Source organism: Bos grunniens, chromosome 18 (genome assembly GCF_055505025.1).
Source record: "Bos grunniens cultivar Pamir isolate PY7600 chromosome 18, Bosgru_T2T1.0, whole genome shotgun sequence".
NCBI lineage: Eukaryota > Metazoa > Chordata > Mammalia > Artiodactyla > Bovidae > Bos > Bos grunniens.
In genome coordinates, this window is record NC_141182.1 from 29636844 (window position 1) to 29655986 (window position 19143).

The 19143-nt window shown below is 40.7% G+C and overlaps 1 protein-coding gene across 1 annotated transcript in view; it reads right to left on the reverse strand.

The window, feature by feature from the left end:
• Positions 1-19143, reverse strand: part of CDH8 (cadherin 8) — a 404121-nt gene that overhangs the window by 148636 nt on the left and 236342 nt on the right. Inside the window, exons 5-7 of the mRNA XM_086349550.1 lie at positions 18954-19121; positions 15061-15248; positions 10810-11063 (exon numbers count right to left, since the gene is read on the reverse strand). Coding sequence (XP_086205676.1) covers positions 10810-11063; positions 15061-15248; positions 18954-19121 — 610 coding nt within the window. The remainder of the gene's footprint in view (positions 1-10809; positions 11064-15060; positions 15249-18953; positions 19122-19143) is intronic.

A 19143-nucleotide genomic window follows, 5' to 3' on the forward strand; every position in this document is an offset into this window, starting at 1 on the left:
GGAGGAGCAGTCAGGGGAAATCCTCTAAGTATCAGCTCCTGAGAATCTGCCTCATTTTCAGAGATTGTCCTGTGTTACCTGGAGATTAAGCCAGCAGAGGGATAAAGACACTACCAATTTGGCAGGACATAGGACTCCTCTGATGATCAATATGCATTCCATTGGATTGGGCCAAGGCTTTGCCAGGCCTGCACTGCAGGTTAATCGTGCCCCCTGTCCGCCTGTTTCTGTCCCCTCCCAGTCACAGGTGCTTCTCTCTAACAAACAGCTTGTACTTCAAATGCTATCTACTTTCAGGGAAAACAACCTGTAACCCATGTTTTTAATGGGAATATGGGAGTAAGAATATGGGTAATCACAGAGTTCATGTAATATAGTATAAATGAGATACCTGTGAAGGGCCCTGTACTAAAACCCTAATCAGACATAACTAAAGATCCGCAAGATACTCCCAGTATGACTCCTTAAATGTCTACTCTCGTATTGGGGAATACATGTTAGAGTTTGTCGATCATACTCCAGCAAATCTATTCCAAGTGAATTTCTATTTCATGTCACTTCATGTTTTCAGAGAAAGAGAAATGCTGCTGGAATCAGAGATTTTGCCAAGACACTGAAAAGCAGAGACTAATTTAGTTAAGACAATCTGTATTGTAATCATCACTGAGGTCTAGAGAATGGAAGGGGCAGGTAGAAAAATCAGGTATTATGAGAAATTCATGCAAGAAACAAATATATTCCCCACTCCAAGCGAGTAAGCATCCAGGTCTTTTTCATGATGCCTTTTCACAGTCCATATGATAGTTATTGGCTTCCCCTGTGACTCATCAGTAAAGAATTTGCCTGCAATGCAAGAGATGAGGGTTCCATTCCTAGGTTGGGAAGATCCCCTGGAGGAGGGCATGGCAACCCACTCCTGTATTCTAGCCTGGAGAATCCCCATGGACAGAGGAGCCTGGTGGCTACAGTCCACAGGATTGCAGAGTCGGACATGAATGAAGCAACTGAGCACACAAGCATGATAGCTATGGTGATTTCTCCAAAAGCTATGCTACATGAAGCCAATTTTTTCCGGTAGATTCAAAGTAAGTGCACACAGGGTCAGGGGCCCCATAGAACTAACTTCCGGAGGGTTCTAAGGCAAGTATGGAGGATGTCAACTCCATCATATACAACTGGATTTTAATACAAAGAATTTCTTTGACTACAATAGATTTTTTTTAAGAATTTTTTTAATCCTCTCTCTAGGGAGTTTTCTAGATAGAATAAGATCCTGAAATTATGTGAGAATCAACTGTTAAGATTACTGATGAAAAACCCAAGCTCTTACCAGTATACCGTAGGAGATGACAAACTCTTTTGTAAAATAAATATCTTAGGCTTTGCAGGTCATACTGTCTCTGTTACAATGACTCCACTGCAGTTCTTAGGCATAAAGGAATGAGAGTGGCTGCATTCCAATCAAACTTAAAAGAAAAAAAAAAAAAAAAGAAGTGGGGAGCCAGATTCGGGACACAGGCTATACTTGACTGACTTCTGGCCTCATGAAATAGAGTTTAAACTATTTACTCATGGAACACACCTGCCCCCCAACCCCTTCATGAAGAGTCTATGGAAAGGAAAGGGGGCAAATTTATATATTATAATAACATATAGACATGTATCCTCTTACAAAATAGGAATAAGTGCCATGATAGCTGCAATGCTTGATGGATTAGAATCTAGAGCTCAGACCAGCAAGGAAGCCTGAGCGTCCTTTACCTCAGATGCTTCTGATTCTCTACAGAAATTTCAAAGTTTAAATCTCTTCTTCTTAAAGAGTGCAAGGCACCTGAGCCAATTAACTTATCTATGAAATCCTAGTGCAAAGAAACTGGAGTTCAAATTGATCTGGTCACACTGTCTTTAGTCCTAGTGATGTTCCTTAGAGCACAGCTAGGGAGATGCTGCTCTTGGAGAAAAGTGGTATATATCTATTTTTGAAATTTAACAGGCATAAATGCACTTTAAATTATAAAGAAATGTTTTGCTAAACATTGGTTTGCAGCCTCTGTATGGCAAATTTACAGGAAGATACATTTTTGAACCAACTGTGAGTGAAGATGCTATTTAGAGTCACTAATAATGAAATAAACCCCTTAGTTATGAATCAGTTATTATATTTCACTGAACTCCAACTGTTTCTTTCTCACTGTTTAATTTCATTCTAGCTTTTGTTATTGTGCCTAAAGAAACCATTTTAACATTTTCTCGCATGCACTTCAAATATCAAAAATTCCATCGACAAGTTTTCAGCTTTTTGGCTCTAATTGCTCTACTGGTTGCTCTAACTGCTTTAATAAATAATATTATCTGAGTTCTGCTAGTCCCAGAATTCTAAAGTCCCTGCATCACACATTTATTATTCCTTTAAGAGAAAAAGGAGCCTTTTTCTACCCAAAGCTTCTCTTAATAGTGAGAGAGAAAGAAGAGGCAGGGAGGGAGGTATGGAACAAAAAATGAGAGAAAAGAAGATACACACAGTCCATGCTCTAGATTAATACTAGGTTCTCTAGAGTGTGACATAGTTCCACATTAGCATCACTGAGTATCTGCAGTTCCTTCTATTGCAATCCCTTAGAAAACTAAGAAGTCTCTTCTTCTGTGTGAGCCTAAAAATAATCTAGTTTTGCTTATCATTTTCCGATTGAATTAAAGGTTAGATAACTGTGAAAGACTTGACTTTAACACAGCTGTGTAACTCGCTTCCTTACTATAGAGCAATGTCCATGAGGGCAGAGGCTCTGTCTCTATAGAAATCCCTTGAGAAACCATGAGTTTCTGTATATCTATATCTAAACCATAGATATAGATATGTGTGTACCATTCCATATGTGACATATATATATATATATCATAAATGTTATATATGTACATACATATATGTATATATATATATATATATAGTAATGTGAATGAATAGGTGACTATATGACTAAATGAATACATGACTTAATTAGTATTAATCATTGTTAGCTGAATTAGCAGTACAGTGAGTTTTTTGGGGGGAAAAATGACTTGGATAAGCTGGTACTTTTGAAATGGGAAACATTCAAATTTTAATTGGCTAAAAGTGTGCAGGAACTAAATGACCAAGGTTTAATTGCTTTTAAAAGACTCCTTGTATGATACTAGACCCCTGTGCACTGTTGGTAGGGAAGGAAAGTGGTGCAGCAGCTATGGAAAACAGTATGGAAGTTCCTAGAAAATTAAAATAGAATGACCATATGATTCAGCAATCTCACTTTTGTGCGTTTATTCAAAAGAACTGAAATCATATTAGCACCCCCACATTCACTGTAGCATTATTCACAATAGCTAAGATGTGGAAACAACGTAAATGGCCATCAGCAGATGAATGGGTAAAGAAAATGTAGTATATGGTATATTGTTGTTTAGCCTCAAAAAGAAGAAAATTCTGTAATGTGCAGCAACATAGATAAACCTGGAGGACATTGTGCTAAGTAAAAGAAACCCGTCATCAAAGGATAATATAGCATGATTCCACTTGTATTCCACCTGGGCTCTTGCTTCCCTGATAGCTCAACTGGTAAAGAATCCTCCTGCAATGCAGGAGACCCAGTTCAATTCCTGGGTCCGGAAGATCCACTGGAGAAGGGAACAGCTTATCCACTCCAGTATTCTAGCCTGGAGAATGCCATGCACTGTATAGTCTATGGAGTCGCAAAGAGTTGGACCCGACTGAGCGACTTTTACTTAAAACAGTCAGAGTCATAGATGCATAGAGTGATGGTTGTCCAGCTGGCCTCAGAGAGGGGAGGAATGAGAAGTTGCTATAAAGTGTCACTTACATTCTGCACAACCCTGTGGCTATAGTTAACAATACTGTATTGTGCCCTTAAAACTGTTAAAAAGACAGATCTCATGTAAAGTGTTCTTATCACGATTAAAAACAACAGTAAAAAGAGACAAGGTCTCTTGGGAATTATTGCAAGACTGAGGAGAGAGTCAATCGATACACAGTTTATTCACCATACAATTACCAGGTTCTCTATGAAATATTTCCACTGTCGCACCATTGGATATCAGGACTATCAGAAGTGCTTTCAGGAAAAGAGCTCATTAACAGTAAGCCTGGTGTCTGAGGTGAATTGTAAAAATGCCAGAATGCAAGTAGGAAAAAAAAGGCAGAGTCTTGTGTTGAGCGGGCACTTCAAGAGAGGAATTCGGACAACACAGCACTGTGGCCATCATGGTTATGTGTCAACCCACTTTGACTGCTGAATAGCCATCATGCCCACTTTTAATTCAAGCAGCTCATGTAGACGTACGGGAAACGCTTTGAAAGAAAAGTAGGAAGCAGCCACCGAAAAAGAAAATAGTCACATGCCATCTCAACACCATGGTGACAATAAATACACACTTGACGTGAATTTATTGGGTGGAAAATAAAAATGAACCATAGCAGGTTTACATGAAAGCACTGACCGTTAATTAACACCCACTCTGTGCTAGTAGGGGCTTCCCTGGTGGTTGAGCAGTAAAGAATCCATCTGCCCATGCAGGAGACATGAGTTTGATCCCTGGGTCTGGAAGATCCCCTGGAGGAGGAAATGGCAACCCACTCCAGTCTTCTTGCTTGGAAAATCCCACAGACAGAGGAGCTTGGCAGTCTGCAGGCCATGGGGTCACAAGAGAGTCGGACACGACAGCAACTAAGCAGCTGTGCTAGTAAGTTGGCCTTAAGTACAAATAACTTGCTGCCTCTAACACCGTTTCAGAGTGTCTGTCACAAAGTAAACAGTAAACATTAGCTGTCATCATCCTACACTTCATGCAAATGCCAGGACCTAGCAAAGCACATGCAGACATAGTGGTCAATGGTAAGAAGAAATCTGGATTTAACCCTAGCCCTCACACCTGCCGCTATATCACCATGCATAGGAAACATCCTCAGTTTCCTTCCTCGTAAAACTGGAATCATACTGAGTACTTCACAGGTGTCTTTTGTGAGAATTAAGTGAAATGATACATAATAGAAGCTTAACACAATGCCTGATTCATCAAATACCTATTGTTTCTCCTGTTACCTCCCTAATCATAATTTGGTTCACAGCTGATAGTAACAGACCCACACAAAAGGGCTAGGCTTATTTAACTTACATGCAGAGTACATCATGAGAAACGCTGGACTGGAAGAAGCCCAAGCTGGAATCAAGATTGCCGGGAGAAATATCAATAACCTCAGATATGCAGATGACACCACCCTTATGGCAGAAAGTGAAGAGGAACTAAAAAGCCTCTTGATGAAAGTGAAAAAGTTGGCTTAAAGCTCACCATTCAGAAAACGAAGATCATGGTATCTGGTCCCATCACTTCATGGGAAATAGATGGGGAAACAGTGGAAACACTGTCAGACTTTATTTTTTTTGGGCTCCAAAATCACTGCAGATGCTGACTGCAGCCATGAGATTAAAAGATGCTTACTTCTTAGAAGGAAAGTTCTGACCAACCTAGATAGCATATTGAAAAACAGAGACATCACTTTGCCAACAAAGGTCCGTCTAGTCAAGGCTATGGATTTTCCAGTGGTCATATACGGATGTGAGAGTTGGACTGTGAAGAAAGCTGAGCACCAAAGCATTGATGCTTTTGAACTGTGGTGTTGGAGAAGACTCTTGAGAGTCCCTTGGATTGCAAGGAGATCCAACCAGTCCATCCTAAAGGAGATCAGTCCTGCGTGTTCACTGGAAGGACTGATGCTGAAGCTGAAACTCCAATACTTTGGCCACCTGATGCGAAGAGTTGACTCATTTGAAAAGACCCTGATGCTGGGAGGGATTGAGGGCAGGAGGAGAAGGGGATGACAGAGGATGAGATGGCTGGATGGCATCATCGACTCCATGGACATGAGTTTGAGTGAACTCCAGGAGTTGGTGATGGACAGGGAGGCCTGGCGTGCTGTGATTCATGGGGTCGCAAAGAGTCGGACACGACTGAGCGACTGAACTGAACTGAAGGAGCAAGAAATCCTCCACTCATACTCTGGTTAATTCCACAGCCTGGTATACTCTCCTTTTTCTTGATCTTGTGCATCCTGAATTGCATGAAACCAGTTAGAAAATGAATGGGTTTTGTATTTCCTGCTAATTCAGAGCAGCCTTGCTTATAATAGCCAAGATATGGAAACAATCTAAATGTCCATCCATGAATGAATGGATAAAGAAGATCACACACACACACACACACAAACAAAATGCAGTGGAATACTACTCGGTCATGAAAAAGAATAAAATCCTACCATTTGTGAAAATGTGGATGGACCCTGAAGGTATTATGTTAAGTAAAGTATGTCAGAGAAATAACAAATATATAATCTTACTTACACGTGCCATCTAAAACAAAATAAAACAGAAACACACTCATAGAGAAGAGTAGCTACCAGAAGGGAAGAGGCTTTTGGAGGTGGTGAAATGGGTGAGGGTGGTGAGCTGTATGTTGATAGGTGGTGACTGGGCTTGTGGTGGTGAAAAGTCTGTATGTATATCGATGTTTATACCACAAACATCTGTACCATAGTACCTACCATAGTATAACACTTATACTATAAACATTGCAGTCTAACTATAATTCTGCACACCTGAAACTTACTAGAATAAACAAATAAAAAAGATTTGCAGAAAAAACTGGTCCTGCTAAGCCATCCCAACAGTTTGTGTCAAGACACAGTTTGTGTCACAGAAATCACAAGGAAAGAAAGGGAGTGTGACAAAGGATAGAAATCAGGCATTGCATTGTCAGAAAGAAAGAACAAAAAATGGCTATGCACCACAGTTCCATCCTTGACTATTTGTGTGACAATGGGCAAGATAGTCTTTTTCTCCTCAGCTTCCTCATCTGTTAAATGAGTATACACATTATCTCACAGAGGTGTTAAAGAATGAAATGAACCCATGTAGCACATCTCTGCCACATATTAAGCACTCACTAGTAGCAATATTCACCACAGTAGCAAAGGCAAATTAGACCAAATGAGGTTAATTAGACTATTTAGCATGCAACTGATAAGTGAAAAGAAAAAGATAATCCTGCACAGTCAGCAAACTTTAGTAGAAGAATCTCTGCTAAAATGAGTACTAGGCTTTTATTTTGCATTTAAGATATGAAATTTATGGTGGCTTTATTAGTTGGTAGTCCTAATAACTCCACTTATTTTATTTAACAACTTAATTATGTCAGTAACTGTCTGAGGAAAATGATATTATCCCAGAATACCAAGGAAGAAGCTGAGTCTCAAAGAGAATTCCGGAGACCAGCTATCTGTCTGGGAAGTAGCATTGACAGGGTTTGAAACGATCTGTTCAAGACATGGCATCTTTTAAATAATTTACACAACTATATTCTATATTACTGAGATGCATATGCTAATGAAGAAAGTAGCACATGCTTAATTAATGTTCCCGGAAGGGAGATTTTGCCTTTGTGTTTTGTCTTTGTGTCACTGTTCGTTTGCCCTGTGATTATACAAACATAGATATAAATACAGACATGTTTATAGACACAGACACATGTTTAGTTATAAGAATTTTTTAAATACATTGATATTTTTAGCCTGTCAGTGAGCTCTCAAAAGAAGCAGAGTCGTAGAGGAAGCTGACCAGCCAATTAATGACTACATGTTTTAACATGGCCAATGCCACAATAAATGCCTATTTCTTGCTGGATAGCAAAGCAAACATTCCCCTAAACGATGGATACAGTCTTGTTAGTATATAAAATACAACAGTCCTAAAGAGACAATCATGCGTTACTATTTGTTACTTGATAATTCCCTGAATATCTGTGTCCTCTAGTCCTGTTTTAAAAGGTTAAATGGCTCTAAATCTGTCTGCTAGACGTATAAGGAACTCTGCACTGCTCTGGCTAGTCAGGAAATTTAATTTTCTACACAAATTAACCAATTGTGCATAGAAAGAGGAAAGCCACTCTCCACAACCCAACTCGGGGACTAAGGTGGGAGGGGGGATAACTGCAAAAATGCAGAACAGATACTGAAAAAATGCAGTTGGTGATTCTTACATTCTTATCCCATGGAGCCAATGCACCGCCAATTAGAACCACGTGGGGCGCTCTTTCTGAATAATGCATCAAAACCCTGCTGGAAATGATTTGAAACACTGATCACCCCTTCTTTGGGTGGGGCCATATATGCCACCTGGGCTTCCCAGGTGGTGCTATATTAAAGAACCTGCCTACCAATGCAGGAGACTTAAGAGCTGCGGGTCCTGTCCGTTGGTTGGGAAGATCCCCTGGAGAAGGAAGTGGCAACCCACTCTAGAATTCTTGCCTAAAGAATCCCATGGACAGAGGAGCCTGGCGCGTATGGTCCATGGGACTGCAAAGAGTTGGACATGGCTGAAGTGAATTTGCACATACACAGGCACATATGCCAAGGGAACAATTAATAGCACTTGCCTGCCATCTACCAGAGCTACAGATATGACTGTGTCATCAAATGGCACTTCATCTGTCCATCTCTTCCTGGGAACATGGCCCCAAGCCCCCTTTAGTTTGCCTGGAAATGAAATGCTTCCAAACCAGGCAGTTGTTGCTAAGCAGCCTCAAGCTTCTTATACACCTGCCTTTTATGCCAATGGCAGTAATAAAAAACAATAGCAATAGCCGTAACAATCAACTGCAGTGACAATAGTCACTGGATGCCCTGTGAACTGGAATGATTCTAAAAATATCCATTTTTACATAAGTAAAAAGATAGATTACCACACGTGGGGAGCTCTAAACCTAGATTTTTACCCATTTCTGCCCATTTGAGGTTAGTATTACTTCAGTACCAAAAGTTCCTCACACTTCATCTCTAGCTGATGAAGAACATGTCTCCGCACAGGAAGTTTGTTCCTGCTGGTACTCCAGATTCCATGTCTGGGGTGTACCCGGAACTCCTCTGATATCTGAACCCCCACTTTCCATGAGGGTCCTCCGCTTGGCTTGCTCCTGGCCCCCTATGGAGTCTTTGCTGACAGGAGTAGAAATCTTGACAAATCCAGTGCTAAGCGGGCCCACGGTCTCTCGGTCGGTTCAATCTTATTTACCCTTGCCATTATCCTGTCCCTTATGCTTAAAGATGTGAAGGAAGTGGGAACTGCTCAGTTCTGTGTTCCTTCAGAAGAAAAGGGGTAACAGTTGAAAATGGGGCAGATTCATTTACTCAACAAGTATCATTGCCTCTATTTATATTAGAATTTCAGCATAAAGTGATTTCACAACTTCACCGTTTAGTCAGAAAATGGACATCCATGTAAACTTATGTTTCTGGATTCTTTCTTCCCTGGTATCCAATTCTTGTCCCTTTTAGAGGTACGGTTCTCTTAACAAATAGAGAGGATTCTGTGTGCCTACAGCATGTTGAGTTCCTTAGAACAGAGAATAGGCAACTGACCATTCCTCAATTCCCCACATGGAGTTTTACCTTCTTAGAGGTTGCTCTTTTGAAGAAAGCATTTTTTTGGTATCCTTATGAGATACACTCTCATCCTGAATTTCAAAATGGCTTGTGCTAAAAACAACTTTTCTGGATCTGAAAAGGATTTTTTTTTTTTTGCCCAGACACAAATTATTTGGGGCACTGACTACGCCGAAGTGTTTTACCTCCAGCCTCAGAGTTTCAGCACCCTCGGGAGTATTGGGCATTTAATACAGGAACAAGAATTGAATAAACATAGCTTTCAGAAAGCCATTTGTCTATCTAGAGTTTCCCTGAATAAAGTAATTAGAAAAATATCTGCCCTAAGTCCCCGTAATTTAGAAACTGAATGACTTGCATATAAGCTGACATCTAACTCATAAATTAACTGGACAATTCTTTAAAACTGTATTCTTCTATATATATTTTCTCTCTCTTTTTCAACAAGCATTTCTCAGAAAATATTTGAAATCCACACTCAAACACATCATTAACCAACACTTCACCCTTGGAGACCAGTGGACAAGTTATAGATTTTCAGTGTTCTTTCGGAAGAAAGCTATTTAGCTTGAGCATCTGTACCGTCATTTGGGTGACTGGCAAAAGAGAAAAGATGTACACAGTTCAACAACAACAACAAAAAAAACCCAGAACTGAGCCTCATTTCTAAAAAAAAGAACAGAATCCTTAATGAAGGGTTATATTTCTCATCTTGGGAAAATTTTTGAGCAGGGAAAGTATAAACAAAGGGTACTTTTGAAATAGCAGAGAAAGGTTTTTGTCTAAAAGGCACACATGCAGATATGCTGACCGATCAGAAATGTCCATCTAGTAATAAAAAGATAATTTCAAACCCAAATACAGAAATAAGATTGGGGTCTCTTACTACTCCAAGACAATACCTTACAGCTCTAAATTTTTATACATAAGCCATGTGATTGTCGAAGGAGAAAGAAATGAAAATAGCAATCCTTTTCTGATGCTAGAAAACAAATGCACAACAAGCAAAAACAATGTAATATAAAGGATCCACCTAAAAGCACTGCAAAATACATGTGATCTGGCCTTTTCACTGTGCTCTCTGAAAGCCAAACAGCTTTCTTCATCTTAGCATTTCTGGCTCTGAGCATTATATATAGCTGTTCCCAGGTGTGTGGGCATGTGTGTGTGCAACACACCCATAGACACATGCGCGGTGCATGTTGACCAAAATCCCTTGGCCATGTGAGCAGTGTCTCAAAGGCCACACGGACTGCATACATAATTACATTTTGTACTGATTTGCTTGTCACAGGTCGTAGGGAATCTTCCTTTTAAAAGAGAAATACCTTATGGGACTGGAGGTGATGTCGGGGTCACGAGCGGTCACCTGCCCAATCACGGAGTTGAGAGCAGCGTTTTCATGCACTTCCAGGAGGTAAGTCGGTGAAGAGAAGACGGGAGGCTCATCAGCATCTTCGACGACAATTTTGACCGTCGCCGTGTCTTTAAAGGGCCCCCTGCCGCTGAAACGCGGGTCAATGTGGACATTGGCCGCCTCTACCTTCAGTGTATAGGATTTTTTGGTCTCAAAATCCAGAGGCTGTTAAGAAATGACAAAGATGAATGTTTCTCACTAATGACCACAGCCGCGAGAACAAATGAGTATAACACTGATGGATGATCGTTATGTGCATTTAAGCCCATTTGTGAGTCTTAATGGGATCACTCTCCTATCCCCCATATTCAACCTGTAAATTTTACAGGCATTTATTGATATCTGTTTATTATACAAGCTCAGTGAATCTAATCTCCTACTGTTTTGTTTTGTTTTGCTCATTTCACTTGGAATTCACAAAATATTCACAGTCATGAATCGTGCCATCAAAATTTCACTTCAGAGTCATAATAAAATTTTACTAGTGATGGCGTGACCTGCATACCAATCAGTCAGTTAATCGGGCCTCTGCTGGTCGGAGATAAGGCAGCATCAAACACAATCTCTATCTGGGAAGAATATTTTTTATCATTTCTGCAACAGTGTGTGAAATGTAAAGAACAAGAAATAATCATTGTTTAGTCCATGGAGACATTATAAAGCATAATTTAGCACTAATCCCAACAAAGAGTGTTTTCCTATTTCACTTCTAGAGCATCACTGCTTTGCTGATCATGGCTAAAATCAAGTTTATTCTTTTTTAGGGCATTCTTAGAAGGTCTCTATTATGAGTTCCGTGCTGTGAAGCAGGTGGACATATAAAGATGTATGCAGATATATATCTACCTGTTTTTATATTTAAGGGAAGGAAGAGGGAGACAAGTAGATATATAGATAGCTAGGACTTACTGTGTCTTCTACAAACCACTTAAAAGCAATACGAAATTACCTCATTGCACCATTACTGAAAATATTTCTGACCTATTAATTCTTCCTGCCTTAAAAGCCCCAAAGACTTAATGATCTAAGTAAATAGAGGAAGGTAAAAGAACACAGCCCCCCTTAACAACCCAAAGCCCATCTGCGTCAGAATCCTCACTGTCCAATTCTCTCAGCAGGGCATAATACTTCAGATGTCAAGGATGTATTTCTGTCAAGGTTCAAAAAGATAATTTAGGCTTGCACTGCAATTTCTTATAAGAAATTGAACTTTACATCTGTGATGCAAATTTTTTTTAAAAGAAGTCTGAACACAAAGCAGCATTACTGAATTCTTCCAGAACTCTCCTACAAGCTTATATATATACATATATAGTGTTGATTTTTATATTTGAATTTTTTTCTAATTGGACTGGACTTTTCTTGAGAGATATTTTCTAATAAAGCAGATACTCAATCCTGTGCATTCTGAAATTTCTAAGCACATATATATACATACCCATGAATACACGATTCAACATCATCATTTTCACAATTTTGCAACAGCCCCAACTGTAACACTTATGTAATTTCAAATTCTTCACAAATGCCATTGAATATAGCATATTATGCTCTGCTAAATTCTTAGCCCAACCTGAGCACATTCTGGTGTCCTTAGGACTTTATCAGACCAAAAACAGGGTCCATGCATTGTGGGAAAATGACTCCATACATCATTTTCCAGAGTAAAATGCATGTGTTTCTTGGTGTTGAGATGTGAATATGTATCTAAGTTTATGAAAAGCGGTGAATAAAAATAGAGCAAATGGCTAATTGCTTCAGTTTATAAAAGCACCTTATGGTAACAAAGAATAGCAGTTAATAATAACAATAAAAATGACATTAGGAATCATTAACCAAGGAAAATGTGGCCCTGGGTTATTCAATAATTGACTCAAGTATAATTATACTGTACTCTATTTCAAACATGAGTTTTTAAATACTTTGCAACTTTTACTACTGAGCTCCATCCAGGTCAAAACAAAGCATTGCTCAGCAGAGTTAAAATAGATGCAACCAATTTTTTCTTCAAAATTGATTTTTAAACTTGATTTTGTATTTTAGAGTATATCCAGAAAATTCCAGGTTCTCACTGTCAAGACCTCCCTGATGGGGGACTTCAAAAGCATGACCATGGGCAGCAGATCCCTGTGTAACATGAGAGAGAGTCAGATAGTAAGCTCGGAGTCATGTCAATATATTGCTGATCAAGACAGAGGGCAGAACGACTGGCTCCCAACAGCGTGACTGATCATACATCTTTCAATTCATGAATCAGCAAATCTGTTTTAAAATTAATTTCTACTACTTCACAACAAACATGCAGTACAATACTGAGCAAAATACTCATTATGAGGATAAAGGGGCATTTTCCTTTGCAAATGCCCATGTCCGTAAAATACTGAACTGTGCTCTACACATTTTTTTTTTCAATAAACTTGTCATGATGAGAAATAAATATGGAAAATGTGCAGAATCTTTCATATTTACCATACGTACATACACACAAATGGTTGTGAGCAAAAGCAATCACAGATTGCCATATATTCTTTGTACTATTTGTGGAGATATTTCTTTCTTCAGTTGTAGCCCCAGGTGTGTGGATGCTAAGTCGCTTCAGTCCTGTTTGACTCTTTGTGACCCTATGGATGTAGCCCACCAGGCTCCTCTATCCATGGGATTCTCCAGGCAAGAATACCGGAGTGGGTTGCCATGCCCTCCTCCAGGGGATCCTCCCAAGCCAGAAATAAAACCCGTACGTCTTACATCTCCTATATTGGCAGGCGGGTTCTTTACCACCAACACCACCTGAGAAGTCCATCCCCACACCCAGGAACAAAACAAAGCTGAGCTTCACTGACCTCATTGCTTGGACATTTGATCATAATTTGGAGTATCTTATGTTAGCCAGGTGGGCCCTGTCCTTTCAGGGCCAGAATGAGCCAGAATAACAGGCTGACTAGTTTGTCTGTCTTTGAGTTTCTCTAAAAGCAGAGATTGCAATGAAGACCTAGGAACCTTCAATGCATGTTTTAGAACTATTCCAAGAGTTGGACTGTGAAGAAAGCTGAGCGAGGAATTGATGCTTTTGAACTGTGGTGTTGGAGAAGACTCCTGAGAGTCCCTTGAACTGCAAGGACATCCAACCAGTCCATTCTGAAGGAGATCAGCCCTGGGTGTTCTTTGGAGGGAATGATGCTAAAGCTGAAACTCCAGTACTTTGGCCACCTCATGCAAAGAGTTGACTCATTGGAAAAGACTCTGATGCTGGGACGGATTGGGGGCAGGAGGAGAAGGGGATGACAGAGGATGAGATGGCTGGATGGCATCACCGACTCGATGGACATGAGTCTGAGTGAACTCTGGGAGTTGGTGATGGACAGGGAGGCCTGGCATGCTGCGATTCATGGGGTCGGACACGACTGAGCAACTGAACTGAACTGAAGAAGCAGGAATACAGAAATGGGGGGGGGGCCAAGTTCTATAGAAAAGGCATTGAATTTGCCACTTTTGTGGGCTAATGAGGATCCCCCTCCCCTCCGCCAACTGAAAAATCTCTGAGGAGCCACAGACAATCTGCCTCAAGGTAATTTCTTCCAAGAAAACTGTCCACAAGTCTTTGTCCTTTATTGCTTGAAGGCTGCCTTCAGTGTTGACTTTCCTAGATAGCTGGAGGCTCTGGACAAGAACTGAGCAAGTTCCTGCGACTCATGGAAAAACACTGAGGCACAGACAGGAGAGAAATGATGGATGAGATGGCAGGCTAGCACCACCATGGTCACTGCTTACTGAGCTTTAGCTGAAATATAAAGTAGGACCAAGAGATAGGATGTGAGAAAGGACTCTTACTTTTTCTTCTTATTTCTTCCAACATTATTTATTATTCATTTATTTGACTATGCCTGGTCTTGGCTGTGCCACATGGCGTGTGGGTTGTGGCATGTAGGATCTAGTTTCCTGACCAGGGATCTAACCTGGGCTCCCTGCATTAGGAGGACGGAATCGTAGCCACTAGAACATGAGGGAGGTCCCAGGACTCTTACTTTTTCATAGCTAAAGAAGCCAAACCTCCTTCCCTTCTAAGATTATATCAGGAAGTCCACCCAACCACCACCATCTTCAATGTTCACATTTCAAAGAGGCATTAATATTTTGAAGATGAGCAAAACCTTCCTGAGCTTACCTTTCTCAGTCTTATAATGCCGTCCTGGGCCTGGGCATCAGAAGTGATCTCAAAGAGTGTTGTTCCGTCTCCGTCAATGATGTCATACGATGACTGTGCGTTTTCACCAATATCCTGATCATTGGCCTTCACCCTTCCTATGGCAGTGCCAAGAACCACATCTTCTGGTACCGAGAAGTGATACAGACCTTAGGAAAGAGGAGAGACCCTGAGCACTGCATATGTTCCATTCATTCATTCATTTAGCAAATACTTATTGGGCACCTTTCTTGTTCGAGGTACCTGGGTACAGATGTGACCGACACAGTGATGAGAAAGGCAAAAACATCCTTTTCACTGTGGAACATACAACCTTTTACATGAGTCAGAGACAAATAGTTCCCAGAAAAAGCAGCGATCTCTCTTTGAAACTCTTCTGAGTTATGGGACTTACTCAACCATATGTTTACCAAGTACATATTTGGAGCGGAGTTATATCAAGATATTAGTGAGTCTGTGTGAATGTTCTTCCCCATTCGCTGTATAATCACATTGGCTGCCCTTGGGGATATTCATTGTTGCCCAACATAAAATATTAAGCTAATTTCGGCACAGATAGATGCAATGTGTAACACACTGAAAGTCACTTTTGAAGTTACCTTTATATTTACAGACTTGTAGACCATTTTTGATAAAATCCAATTACCAAGCCTCTGCTATGCCCTGCAGCAAGCTGTTCAGACACATGAAACACTCCTCTTGTTACTAAAGTCCTCCTTGCTCTGAAGACCAAAAATCCTACCTTCAAAACTCTCTAGGCAAAAATACAATTACAGTGTGTATCCCTTCTCCTAGGGGGAGGCAGGACAATGTGTCTAATTAGTTATATCAGTTCTTTTTTTATTCAGATCACTTTGACTGTTGCACCGGTGCCATTCGCTCTCATTGGTGTAGGGGAAGCTGCTGGTACCCCAAGCCCTAACCTCTGGTAGTTACCACTTCAGTCACTCATATCCTCTAGCCAACAGCCAACTTCTGAGGGTTTCCTTTGGCCTTCAGAACCCATGTTGCCCATTGCCTGTCAGGCTAGAACTCTCAGAAAATTAACACCACTCAAAGACTCACACAACTTACTATATAAAATCCCTGGCTCCATCACCTCTCTGGCAGGATAATCTTAAGCTTGTTCTTTCCTTTTGTTTATTTACAGGGTGCCAGGGTATCCCCAAGGGGATGAAGCTCCAGTTTCTTCAGTGGTAGCTGGCTTGAGAATACACAGCATTGGCTTTCTGGCCTCCTCTCCCTCACATTCTCACTTCCAAACTGGCCTTTCTTGGATCATCTCCAAGATAAACCACTTATAATCAAATTCGTGTCTCAGTGCCTGTTTCTGGGGAATCCAAATCTAGGCAACCAGGAAGTTGTAGTCCCCATGTAACGAGAACAAGGGGAAATAAACGTTCAATGGACCATAATCCCGAAAGGAAAAATTAAATCTAGAGAACATTACCTGGGTCTATTTTGAACTCAATCATTGAGTCCCTTGGATAAACTAAGGCCTCATTGTACCCAGTATATAAGGATAACTTCTTATGAGGGAAAAATTTTCTAATGGCAGTGGCACACTTTTATCTAATGATGGAATCAAAATGCCTCTTAAAATCATAATATTATGGGACTAGGGAACAAAACAGTTTTTTCACAAGGTAGGCACCAAAAATCATCATGTCAAGCACAAGTCTCCCACTCCCCCCATAATCAGTAATGATTCCATTTCCTTCCAACTTTATATTTCAGGTAAGGTCTTGTGATGATTCCTCGAGATGTGCTTATTAGGTAAATAAGACAGCATGGGGCCTCACCTTACTGCCAGCCCTGCAACAGGAAGCTTTGAGAAATCGAGCCAGTGACACGTTTCATTATCCACTGTTATTCTTCCTACTCTCATCATCCCTTTCAGTGTGATCATAGTTAATCATTATTACTTCTAAGAGAGGAAACACTTGTGAAACTCATAGGCTACTGTGCAATTGAAACAATAATTTTCTGAGAAAGAGGAGTTGCATGCTAGTGTACTAACTATAATGGCAACTGAAAAGAGAATAAAAGAATCGGGGGAAAGATGCAAGAGACAGCGTTTTTAATTTCCGTCATTTCGGCTTAAAAGGGTTGCATTGTTGTCTGATTTATGAATGGCCAGATGTGGATATATTCTCAAATGCTTAATGAAATGCAGTATCTCTTGTTCTTTCTACCTTGGCATTTTTGCAGAGAATTTTTCCAAAGCACCTCAAATGTGTCATTTCCAAGCCCTGTCTCTGTCTCTCCCTCTCTCACTCTCCTTCTCCCTCATCTGGTTTCTCTCTCTCTCTCTCTCTTCAAAAACCGTGGTTTTCCTAAAGTATTTCCTATCCCAGCAAAGAGCACCAGCAGGCAGCTGATCTCTCGTGTCAGGAAGAGGGTAACTTGCATCCTCGACTGAAAGCGCAGTCTACCCTTAGACTGTTGTTAACATTAGCCCTCAAACATCTATCACTTCTCTCCATTCCCACACGATCGACCCTGCTTGCCAGGGCTTTCATCACCTTTTACGTGAATGATTTCTAGCATCCTTTACCTGGCTGCAGTGTGGAAAAGACTCTGGAAGAAGGCCAGCTTCCATTTTCTCTGATTTCCTTAAAATCAAATCCTATTTTTCAACCTACAACTTAAAATATTTTAATGACTTCCTAGCGATATTAGGAGGAAGGAGCCTGGAAGGCTGCAGTCCATGGGGTCGCTGAGGGTCTTTACTTTCACTTTTCACTTCCATGTATTGGAGAAGGAAATGGCAACCCACTCCAGTGTACTTGCCTGGAGAATCCCAGGGACGGGGTGCCTGGTGGGCTGCCGTCTATGGGGTTGCACAGAGTCGGACACGACTGAAGTGACTTAGCAGCAGCAGCGATATTAGGATAAAGATCATGGTACTTAAAATGGCCTACAGATCCAAGGATGACTGACTCCCTGCCTAACCTAGCTCTCCAGACTGTGCTCCAGCTGTAGTGGAATTTTTTCAATTCTCATTCAGGGCCACATACTCTTCTTCACAGGACTTTTGGGCATCTATTTCCTCCAGTTGCAATATCCATTCTCCCTTTCATGGTTTCACCTTGTTTCCAATTCCTACTCATCATTCATTTCTCTCAATTTAAGGCTCTCATGTCAGAAAGCTCTTCCTAAATCATCTAATAGAAGATCCCTTGCCAAAATGCACAGAAGGAAAGGTTTCTATGAGAGTACAGGAAAGTTGGCAAATAATGATCGTCTTCCTGATTCACTGATGGTGGCTGCCTCAATTGCTGTTGCGAGGTTTAGGAGGCCGAGCACAGCTTTCACAGGCACTGGGAGAGTCGGTGATCATTGATGTCCCGCCAGCCACTGGAAGGAGGAGTATATATTTTGCAGCAAGTGTACTGTATATCTGCCTTCTCCACCTCAGGCTCTAGAGATTTAGTTTCTTTTATAGAACAAGTGGGACTATTGATAGAGCAATACCTGAGGTGCGTTTCAATCATTCTCTCCAGTTTTCTTCACAGGACTACCCTGGACTAGAGAAATAAGCACAAATCTTTGCATCCAGGCTTGCTGGTTCTAATACTCAGCTGTGATATTTACTTTATGTTTAATATTCAAAAATGTTCTTATATATGCTTTGAAATCTGTAAAGTGAGGATACATGTAGGCTCCAAATGATAGCATGGGTAGTCTCCTACATACATGGGTTTATTCTACCTTGCACGTCAGAGGCACTCAGTGATTGCTATCAGTTTTTCAAATGACTGAAAAATAGATTTTTCATTGAATCTAGTTTTCATAGATTCAAATGAAAACATCATACAGAGATGCTCATGCAGCACAGGGAATTCACTTACTCTGGGCAAATTTTGGAGGATTGTCGTTCACGTCAGTGAGGGTCACTGTAAGCGTTGTGGTGCCAGACAGGCCCCCCGAGTGTCCCCCCATGTCTTTGGCTTGAATAACGACCAGGTACTCCTCCTTGGCTTCTCTGTCCATATTGGGAAGGGCAGTTTTTATAATTGCTGAGGGGAAGAAAATGGGAGA